This window comes from Mastigoproctus giganteus, chromosome 12 (assembly GCF_048544385.1).
Source record: "Mastigoproctus giganteus isolate SK-2022 chromosome 12, ASM4854438v1, whole genome shotgun sequence".
In the NCBI taxonomy this organism is placed as follows: Eukaryota; Metazoa; Arthropoda; class Arachnida; order Uropygi; family Thelyphonidae; genus Mastigoproctus; species Mastigoproctus giganteus.
Window position 1 is genome coordinate 144,182,496 of NC_143586.1, and position 12,098 is coordinate 144,194,593.

Genomic DNA, 12,098 nt, shown 5'->3' on the forward strand with positions numbered 1-12,098 from the left:
ATCCTTTCTGTACACATTGTACTCCCCAAATACCAGTTCTGCATTCCTTATATCTGTGTGACACCACGTCTCTGATATCCCAACAATATCTGCCTTTGATGTTTTGAGCAATACCTCAAATTCATCAAATTTATTTACAAAACTCCTAGCATTGGTGTATACGCAAGTATACATGCACCTGTTCCTATTCTTAGCTACCCTAACACAACCCATGTGTTTACTTGTACCGCAATGACCCCCAGCAGTCTCTGAAATACCCTGCATCTTGTTTTCCAGGCTGCTGCTCATTCGAATAGAATTCACAGAATTCCTGCTTCTGTTTCGTACTGTGAGTTATAAATGGTGCAATATGATTTAGCAGTATAACCAACTTTAAAACAAAATATATACTATATTGAGTATTATACTGCAAACTAGTAATGAATATCTTGCAAAATTAATGATTTATATGTCGCAAATACATAGTAACAATGATGTATAGACAAGGAAATATGTAAAACAGAAAGAAACTGTTTGGAAATTATTAACAGAACATAATGCATAAATCCAGCAACTACAGTGTTTTTTTTTTTTTTTTTTTTTTTTGCAGTCCATCCAGCATAACAGATAAGAATTCAAGAGTTCTTTATCTGTTATCCCAACTGGACATATTATCTAGATGTTCTGGGGGCAGAAACGTTTCAAGTGAGCGGGTAGCTAATGTCACGGAAGAGAGCCTAAAAAATTTCAAGGGTTGTGTTACGCAAGTATACATGCTTGCGTAAGTCTTAATTGTTTACATAGTAATGTTAGAAGTATCGTCAATAAAATGAGCGAATTTGAACTGCTGGTTAAAACAAGTAACGTGGACATAATAGGGCTTACGGAGACGTGGTGCCACCTGGAAATTGGAGATGATGAGTTTCAGTACGGCTTGTATAATGTATTTAGGAAGGATAGGGTAGGTAGAAGGGGTGGTGAGGTAATTCTTCTTATCAGAAGCAGCCTGAAGTGCGACGATAGCTTCCCGGATTCAGACGTTTCACATGCTAGTATAGAATCTGTATGGTGTGAGATAGTTGGAAACAAAGGTATAATGCGAGTAGGAGTAATCTACAGACCAGGTGATTGTGAAGAATATGACAAAAGCCTCTACATGCAAATGGAATGGGCAAGTAAGCGTCAATGTCTTATTATGGGTGATTTCAATTTGCCTCTAATTGATTGGAGTAAATGGGAAGGAAACTCGACATGGGGAACAAAATTTTTAAATCAACTATACGACTGTTATTTGTATCAACATGTCAGGGAAAGTACTAGAGAAAAGAATATCCTAGACCTCATCATCACCCATGAATCAGATGACATAACAGGGCTGACAGTAGAGGAATCAGTAGCAGGAAGTGATCACTGAGTTCTACGGTGGATGATGATGAGAGAGGTAGCAGTAGTAAAAGGCAAAGGAATGGGTTTTAATTTCAGAAAAGGAAATTACAATGCCTTAAGGTACTACATGGCCTCTATTAACTGGGTAAATATTGCACAGAGAATGAATACTATTGAACTATGGTATGCTTTTAAAACATTAATCACAGATGCCTCGAATGCATATTTACCATTAAAAAATATACTCCACAAGGAGGGTTCCAAGTTGGATGAATAGTGAAGTTGCCACATTACTTGAGCAGAAAAAGGTGGCATGGAAAGGTCACAGAGCAATAAAAAGTACTGAAGCCTATAACAGCTACAAGATGATCTGTAATAGAGCCACAGAAAATAGTTCGACAGGCAAAGGCAATTTATGAGAAATCACTAGCAAACAGAGCAAAGAGGGGGGGGGATAAGGAATTCTTCACATATGTAAATGCCAAGAAGAGCAGGACAAACCAGATCAGACCTTTAAGTAAGGGAAAGGAGATAGTATTAAATATACCAGCTGCCATTGCAGATGAACTCAACAGTTATTTTGCATCGATATTTACAAATGAAACACCTTTTGTGGCAATGGGAAATTGTGGGAGCGAAGTTGAAAAATATGTAATTAATGATATTGAAATTTCACAAGATTATTTAATGAAAAAACATTCGAGCCTACAGGCCAGTAAGGTTCCTGGAGTTAATGGAATATACCCTATAATCTTAAGGTAGGCGGCAAGTGAGTGCATTGAACCATTGAGGTTAATTATGCGAGCATCACTAGACTCTGAAGAGATTCCGCTGGATTGGAAATGTGCCAATTATCTCCCATACACAAGGGTGGCTCTAAGAGTGGAGTGGGAAATTATCGACTTGTCAGTCTGACTTCAGTGGTAGGGAAAATCATGGAGGTAATGATCAAAGGTGGAATTCAGGATCATTTGTATCGAATTGAAATTCTCAAGGACACTCAGCATGGTTTTGTAAAGGGAAAATCATTGTTTTATACGGTTTTTTTTTTTATCATTGTTTTATATGGGTTTTTTTTTTTTTTTTATGGCTGGTGCAGCATAAACCATAGGCTTTCTTGCACCATGCGGCCATTACTAATACTACTCTCTGCTGTTCTTATACACTCACCTATCCTTGGAGAAATATTCCTCCAGTAAGAATGCTGGATTTGAGGTTCTATTATATTTCAAATAACAGTCATATTTATGACAACCAGAAACTACTGTATTTCTTTTCAGTTTAGATTTTGAATTGACCAAATGTCAAATTTAGTTGTTATCAAGGCAATGGTACTGGGTTTCTAATATTTTGGCTCTGCAAATTATTGCTTATATTTTAATCAATACCAGTCAAGTCAAAATGTTGCTTAAAAAGTACTTGCTGCAACAAGATCATTGATTTTAATCACCCAATTTCATTTAACATATATATTGTTTTTTTACCTTTTCCTGACGAACACCATGAATATATTTGTTCCATTGTTCAAACAAATGTAACCATGCTCTTCGCAGTCTGTGTTCATCTATTTGGGCATAAATATGACATCTGTCATCTAAGAATTCCTTGTTTTCAGATTTTTTTGTTATCTCAAAGAATTTTCTGTCTTCTGTTACTTCATCAGTAATGATAGCAAAACCATATTTATCAAACTGCTTAGAACAAGATGCTTTATCTAAATGAATAAGGAAAACAAATGCTTAAACAGGTGAATGTATAAATTTCTAATAATAATAATAATAAAAAACCCTTAAATTTAAATTCAGTATAATCAAATAAAATAAAATAAAAATATGCACCTAGTTAATGGAATTTAAGTTTATTATTAATCAGTTTACACAACCAAGATGTCAAATCCCTGACTGTATGTGCAGGTTGTTTTGAGGCTCCCTCACTGATTTACTGGACAGCCCCAGGGGCAATCACATAAGATTATTGGATTATCCAAGTTCAAAGGACAGTCCCAGGAACAATCACACAAAATTATTGGATTATCCCAGGTCCAAAAAAATGACTTGACCGGATAAGTTACAGTATATGACATATATTACCAATAGAGGGAGTTATTAAAGAAATATTAAATTTTAAGAGGATGATACAATTTATATGGACACCACTAGTGTGTGTGTGTAATATGTAAAAATTACAGGAGAGTAAGATGGATGAGTAATACAACTAAAACACATTAGAAAAATAGTCATGGAAATTACTGGAAATTGATTAAAAGAGTAATGTGAAAAGAATATGTACCTAAAATTTTGACCATTTTAAACAAAAGGCAACGTTGCTTAAATTTACAAGCCAATAAAGTACAAATTTAGATCAGTGCCCTATTGTAGTGTGAAATATCACGGTGACAATATTACAAGTGATACCGCATACTATCCACAACATAACAAATAAATGAAACAATTAAAAACAAAAAACAGATGACCACTGAGTCCTATCTTGTCAGAAGGCTATAGGACAACAATAGTCTTGGAAATAACTGCATTTTGAATGTCACAAATCCATGAGGCAAACAGCAATTGACAAACTACTGCCAGCCTGCTGATGCAATAGACTTGCATAATGGTGCAGTAAAGAAATAAAAAACAGATAGCTTAAGCAAGTGAAGTATAAATAAGAAACTAAAAGTAAACAGAATATAGATAGCAGCATGAGCACTGCGTAGCAGCTCAGCTCACTACAACCATGTTAAATAAACATTAATAAGTTATGAAGAAAAATAAATGGGCCAAAAGAAATAAAGAACGAACGGCAAACATAAGAGGGTGCATTAGCATAACCAACATGTTGCCTAGAATGTAATGTAAAATAAATTGAAGTAGAACAGCAAGATGTATAAGTGCTACAAAAAGTGAATACAACTAAAACACATTAGAAAAAGTCGTGGAAATTACTGCATTTTTAACGTTATATAAATCCATGCAGCACCTGACATTACTGTCAACCTCAAAGACTAATAGATATTCCATCTCTAACAAACTCTCTCCTATCTCCATCACCAAATGTTAACAAGTATTAGGCAATATAGTAATAATAGTAATGGAGGCAAGTGATGCAAGAAAGCAAGCATATGAGCTTATGTAGCATCAGCCAAAAGAAAAAAACAAAAACAATTTCACACATCCATTCCCTCTAAAAGTTTGTCCAGTTCCTCCTTGAATTTATTTAAGCTACCAACTTCCACAATGACAGATGGAAGTTTGTTCTGCAATTATCCACCAGGTGGCTAAAGGCAAATTTCTGCACGTCTTTCAACAATTTCAATTTATGTCCCCTCAGGTTTGTAATCTGAGCAAGAGGAAGAATCCCATCAGAATTCAGCATACTCAACCCATTCAAGACTTCATACACCTCAATCAGATCATCTTGCAGGAGCCTAGTTTCCAGCCACTAGAATTTGCAGAACTTAAGCCTTTCTTGGTAAGAGGACCCCTTTATTCCTCTCATCAATCTTGTTGCCATTCTCTGTATATTCTCAAGCAACTCTACGTCCTTCTTAAAATGAGGCCTCCAGACCTGTACGCAGTACTCAGGGCGTGGCCTGACCATTGCCTTATACAAAGGAATAATCACCTCCTTTTCCCTGATAGCAAAATTCCTGTATATCATTGACCTTTGTATCATCTGCAAACTTCGACATTAAGCCAGATATACCTTCATCAATATCACTGATAAATATCTGGGGCTGAGAAGTGGCAACTGAAGTTTAACTTTGACAAGTGCAAAGTACTGCATATGGGTAGCAGTAATCCCAGAGAAATGTACCAACTATGTGGTGTTACACTGAGGGTAGTGGAGTGGAGAATGAAGGAGACTTGGGGTAATTGTGCAGTCAGATTTGAAATTTTCTGAGCAGTTCAAACAGGCTGCCAATGTAGGTCATGGGGTCTTGTCAATGATAAACAGAAATGTTGCGAGCAGGGATAAGGAGGTGATTATCTCTTTGTATAAGGTAATAGTCAGGCTACACCATGAGTACTGTGCACAAGTCTGAGCCTCATTTTAGGAATGATGTAGAACTGCTAGAGCGAGTACAGAGAAGGGCAGGTGCCTCCGTAGCCAGATGGGAAGGAGCAGCAGTGCGTAGCACACGCTTCTTGATTAGACCGAGGTTCGAACCAGTCACCACCAAATACGGAGGATGCGGAAAGGTCAGGGAATGACCACCGCATATCCCGGAGCAATATGGCCTTAGTTGCTAATGCTCCTAAAAACCAAACAACACAGAGAAGGGCAACAAGACTGGTGAAGGGAACAAAGGGGTGCGCTTATGCAGAAAGGCTTAAGTTCTGCAAATTGCAGCTTCTGAAGACTAGGCATCTGTGAGGCGATCTGATTGAGGTGTATAAGGCCTTGAATAGATTGAGCAGGCTCAATGCCGATGGGATTCTTCCTCTTGCTCTGATTACAAACCTGAGGGGGCGCAAATTCAAACTGAGAAAAGACAGTTGTAGAATAGATGTGCAGAAGTTTGCCTTTAGCCAGCAGGTAGCTGGTTGCTGGAAGAAACTTCCATTTGTTGTTGTGAAAGTTGATAGCTTAAATAAATCAAGGCAGAACTAGACAAACATTTGGAATGAATGGATCAGTGAAATGGAAAGGGGTTTTTTTTTTGGCTGATGCTTGCTTTCTTGTATGTGCTTCTACTAATGCTAATATGCAAAACGACAGTGGGCCCAACACCAAACCCTGGGGGGACTCCACTAATAACATTAGTTCGCAAAGAGCTGCATCCATTGATTACCACTCTGTCTTCTCCCACTCAAAAACCCTTTTATCCATTGTAGCAACTTCCCTTAATACCAGAAGGAAGTGAAGTTTATACAGCTACAGCCAAAAAAAAAAAAAAACCGCAAACATTTCATTTGCCTATTCTGACAAATAATTTCTGCAAACCTTGTTTAACAACTGACTTCCACAACGCTGAGTGAAAGTCTTCTCTAACAATCAATTACTCTTTGGTTGAACTGCATACCTTCAATCTGCAGGGATATCACCTGAGTCAAAGGATTCCCTCTCACTCTGTGTGTGTGTGTGTGTGTGTGTGTGTGTGTGTGTGTGTGTGTGTGTGTGTGTGTGTGTGTGTGTGTGTGTGTGTGTGTGTGTGTGTGTGTGTGTGTGTTGGCCAAAGGTTTAACTACCTCTTCTGCATCTTCTTTTAATATAACTAGATATAATAATCCCAGAGAAATGTAGTAACTGTGTTTTACTACACTCAGGGTAGCGGAGAATTAAAAAGACCTGGGGATAATTGTGCACTCAGCACTCAGATATGAAGTTCTGTGTGGTGCAGACAGGCTGTCAGAGCAGCTGATGGAGTTTTGTCAGTGATATACAGGAATTTTGCTAGCAGAGATAAGTAGGTGATTATCCCTTTGTATAAGGCAATAACATTGTTATTGCCTTATATAGGCCTCATTTCAGGAAGGATGCAGAGTTGCTAGAAAGAGTACAGAGACAGGTAACAGGATTGGTGAGGGGAACAAAGGGGTGCTCTTAACAAGAAAGGCTTAAGTTCTGCAAATTACAGCATTTGGAGAGTAGGCACCTGTGAGGCAATCTGAATGAAGTGTATTTTAAGGTCCAGAATGGTTTGATCAGACTCAACACTGATTGAATTCTTTCGCTTGCTGAGATCTGCAAGCGGAAGAATTCAATCTTGCTGAGATGAACCTGAGGTGGAATAAACTCAAATTGAGGAAAGATGGTTGTAGAAAAGAAGTGCAGAAATTTGCCTTTAGCCAGCAGGTACTTGATTGCTGGGACAAAAATTTCAGTCTGTTAATTCTGTGTATCTTGTGAACTCCTCTGACCAAACGGTCAGAGGAGTTCACAAGATACACAGAATACAAGAAACAGCACTATACAGCAGTCACAGGCTTGAACCCTGGTCACTGAAGGCACATGTACTTATACACCTGCACGTCTGACAACTTGGCTACAGCGGCCTATGATGAATGACCATCGATAACCAGATCAACAATATTGTTTACTCTTGCTTTCTCTCTTTCTTCTTGAAGTGTTAGTGGGTCAGAAAACTGCTAGTATAATATGGAGACTAACAGATTAACAGCAGTTGCAGGCATAGGATAAGTAATTTTTACACTGCTTCTTTTAAAATATTGCACAAAAATGACAGGTGGAACAGGACCAAGGTATGTCAGTCGGGGGGGCTAAAGTTGATGATGTTGAAGAGCAGCTATCATCTTTTAAGGGCAGAAAAGGTGACAGTATCATACTCATTGGTACTAATGATATTAAGAGAGGGAGACATGGGAATTTAATTAAAAAGTACAGAGCAATGTTGAGAAAAAGTTGAGTTAGAATTGAAATTGAAAGTAACAGCAATCCTGCCAAGATATGATAAGAGAGAGTACATAATGAGAGCCTTATCAATCAGTTCATCTCTGGAGAGACTGCATGGATCATGGGGTAGAATTTTTCTCAGCATGGTCTATGATCATTAACAGGAGGGATTGTTTCTCCAGGGATGAAATACACTTAAATAGAAGGGATTCAGGATTATTTGCTGATGCTATTGAGGCTGCATTATGTGGGTTGGAAAACGGCTAGCCATGAGGGATACTAGGAGGGAAACAGCAGCTGCAGCAGAGGTGTAAGTGATTCTTCCGTTGCTTCTATTGGAAGATGTAGCAGCCTGGAAAATGAGGTTGTTGTTGTTGTTGTTTGGTTTTTAGGAGCATTAGCAACTAAGGCCATATTGCTCCGGGATATGCGGTGGTCAGTCCCTGACCTTTCCGCATCCTCCGTATTTGGTGGTGACGGGCTCGAACCCCGGGTTAATCAAGAAGCGTGTGCTGCGCACTGCTGCTCCTTCCCACCTGGCTACGGAGGCGCCCGGAAAATGAGGCGACAGGAATTTTAAGGCCTGCTGGGGTTCTTCATGGAACAAGCATGGGCTGGTTAGGATTACTAGAATAAAAACAGGTGCACAGGTGAGTTCAAGAATTCAATTCAACTCATCAGTACAACAACATAATACTGAGAGAAATACTGATTTGGGAGAGTTGGCAAACAACTACTGGGACTTGGATCATTTGGAGGAACTATTAATGAACCATGATTGTGTAATAAAAGTGAATAAGAACAAACACATTGGTATGAAAATGAGGAAAGTTAGAGTCAGAGCAGTGCACAGTTGGGACTGATGTATATGTGAAATCTCATTGATATTGTATTTCTTGAATAACACACATATTCACAGTCAGTATTTAAGATGGGCTCTTGAAACATTAGCATCGGTAGAGGCATATGCTACAAGAATGCAGGCTTATACAGCATCAGCAAAAAAAACAGCAATCAACTACCTGCTGGCTAAAGACAAATTTCCACACATTTATTCTACAACTTTCTTTCCTTAATTTGAGTCTATGCCTCCTCAGGTGTGTAATCTTAGCAAGAGGAAGAATCCCAACAGCACTGAGCCTGCTCAAACCATTCAAGGCCTTATAAACCTCAATCAAATCATCTCGCAAGTGCCTTGTTTTTTTGATGAACTGAAGCTTTTTTTAGTAAGAGCAACCCATTTGTTCTCCTCACCAATCTTATTGCTCTCTATGCAATTGTTCCAGCATCTCTACATCCTTCCTAAAATGTGACCTCCAGACCTGCATGCAGTACTCAAGGTGTGGCCTGACCATTGCCTTATACAAAGGGATAATCACCTCCTTATCCCTGGTAGCAACATTCCTGTATCACTGACACGACCCCACGAGCTGCTTTGGCAACCTGTCTGCACTGCTCAGAAAACTTCATATCTGATTGCACAATGACTCCCAAGTCTTTTTTATTCTCCACTACTCTGAGTGTAGTACCTCACAGTTGGTATGTAACTCTGGGGTTACTGCTACCCATATGAAGTACTTTGCATTTATCAATGTTAAACTTCAGTTGCCACTACTCAGCCCATCTGCCCAACTTTCCTAGATCCTGTTTCATTACTGACATTATGAACCCTGCCAACTTTTGTATTGTCTGCAAACTTGGACATTAAGCCTGATATACCTTCATCAATATCATTGATAAATATACAAAACAACAATGGGCCCAACACTGGGGACTCCACTAATAATATTAGTCCACAAAGAGCAGTGTCTATTGGTTACCACTCTCAGTCTTCTCCCATTCAACCATTCCTTTATCCATTGTAGCAACTTGCTCTTAATGCCATACTGCTCCAATCTATGCAGTAGTCTTCCACTGTTGCCTCAGGGGATATTGGTGCATCTGGAGAAGACTGCTTTTCTGCTCAGGTATTGATTGAGAAGAATAAAAGAATTAGTATCAAGTGCATTTTGGATAGTGAAGGTGATGAAGTCAGGCCTGCATACGTCCATACATAACTGAGAATATAAATATATATGTATATTACACAACATTTTGTTGGATATGCATAAGCAGTCACGTTTGCATACAACACTTTATTGCTTTATTTTTACTTCATAATGCACTAATTTTATAGTTAATGTACACCAAAAAGAGAGAATTCATGGGATGCCTGGTTCCTGGGCAATGCGATACTGTCACCCCTCTCGCCAGTAGACGAACCCACCACTTTGCAGGTATATAGGTACACTGCATCATTGCATTCATGTAGACAGTAATTTGATGTCAGTATGGATAAACGTCATGAGTTAACCGATTTTAAAAGAGGGATGATAGTGGGTGCCCAACGCATGGGTCACTATCATGGAGGTGGTATAGAAATTGCATCATCTCCATTCATATCAAGTGTGTATCAGGAATATGCCATTTCCGAAAACATCTCATCATGGACAGCACTGTGGGTGGAGAAAGGTGGTGGATGAATGTGGCCGTTGACGTCTGCCTCGCATTGTTTCAGCCAACGGGAGAGCGACAGTGCTACAAATCACTGCCAACTTCAATGAGGGAGATGCCAGAAAGGTCTCCACCTAGACCATCAGGCGATCATTAGTCACAATAGGTTATGAGAGCTGCCAACCCATATAAGTCCCATTGCTACCACCAAGACAATGGACTCTACGCCTCAACTGGGCGAAAAAACATTGGCACTGGACCTTGGATGATTGAAGACAGGTCCGATGAGTCCTGTTTCCAGTTATTTCAAGCGGACAGGAGGGAGCATATCTGGTGGAAACCACACGAAGCTATGCACCTGTCATGTCAACAAGGAACTGTTCAGGCAGTTGGACGGTAGGTAATGCATTAAAAAGGCCTCTGGAGTCAGGAACTCGATGATTCATTTTAATGCACTAAACACTGACTCAAACAGAATAAAACAAAGCTTTAATATAAAATAAATCTGTACAATAAAATATAAACTGAGGTTAAAATAAAATACAATAAAATAAAAGTTTAGTTAAAAGTACTAAAACCACTATACAACAATAGCTTTTGGCAGAGCAGCTGCCTTCATCACCTGAAATGGTTACGGGGTATACAAACAATATATATGTCACCGGCAAAGTGTAGAAGCCAGCCATTGTATAGAATGCCCAGGCAACCTATGACATAAACTTTTATTTATGATCCTGTACTTATTAAGTGAATCACAGTTTAGACTTTTATACAAAGCCATACTGCAGGGAAATACTGCTCGTCATATCTCGCTGCTCAAATGAATATACACCTGTCATAAATACTAATAAATATAACAAGTTATTATATTATATAATATAATATATAATATAATATAATATAATATAATAACATGTTATTATATTATATTATATTATATAATATTATATATAATATAATATAATAACATGTTATTATATTATATTTATTAGTATTTATGGCAGGTGTATATTCATTTGAACAGCGAGATATGACGAGCAGTATTTCCCTGCAGTATGGCTTTGTATAAAAGTCTAAACTGTGATTAGACTTTTATACAGGACCATAAATAAAACTTTATTTCATACTTTGCCATGCATTCTATACGTTGCCTAGGCATTCTATACAATGCCTGGATTCTACACTTTGCCGGTAACATATATATACATATATACTTCCCAAGTTTGGAGGTCTGGTATATCTGAACATATCTCTGAACAGTCCATCCTTGCAGATCATCTTCATCCCTTCATGGTAATAGTGCACCCACAGGACAATGGACTCCTCTAGCAATACAAGACAATGCACCTCCCCACAGAGTCACGGTGACTAGAACATGGTTCGAAGAGCATTCCACAGATTTTACCACCATGAAATGGCCTCCCTGTTCACCAGACACAAACCCTGTGGAACATCTTTGGGGAAAGGTCCGTTTGCACTTTGGATCTTCCACCCAGGAATGCACTTTTTTCTGGCTTTTACAGAGTTCTATACAGAACTCTGTAAAAGCCAGAAAAAGTGTAGTGTGTTGTATGTGAAGAGTTTTGTGTTGGGTTCTGTTGTAATGTTCTGGCTTCTTGGCCCCAGGGCCCCTAGTGGGACTCCACGTTGCCCGCCCCCACCACTGGGAGGTCAGCCAGACTTCCACAGTACTCTGGCTGCTCTCCGTCAGGGGTAGCCTGAGCTTCCTGACGGAGAACAAAAAATAAATAAATAATAATAATAATAAAAAATAAATAATAATAATAAAAAATAAATAAATAAATATATAATAAAAAATAAATAAATAAATATATAATAAAAAATAAATAAATAAATATATAAAATAAAATAAAAATGATAATAAA

The 12,098-nt window shown here is 38.3% G+C and overlaps 1 protein-coding gene across 1 annotated transcript in view; it reads right to left on the reverse strand.

Moving 5' to 3' along the window:
- LOC150077482 (uncharacterized) overlaps positions 1–12,098 on the reverse strand; it is a 142,743-nt gene that overhangs the window by 99,913 nt on the left and 30,732 nt on the right. The window contains exon 2 of the mRNA XM_090385916.1: positions 2,850–3,079. Coding sequence (XP_090242042.1) covers positions 2,850–3,079 — 230 coding nt within the window. The remainder of the gene's footprint in view (positions 1–2,849; positions 3,080–12,098) is intronic.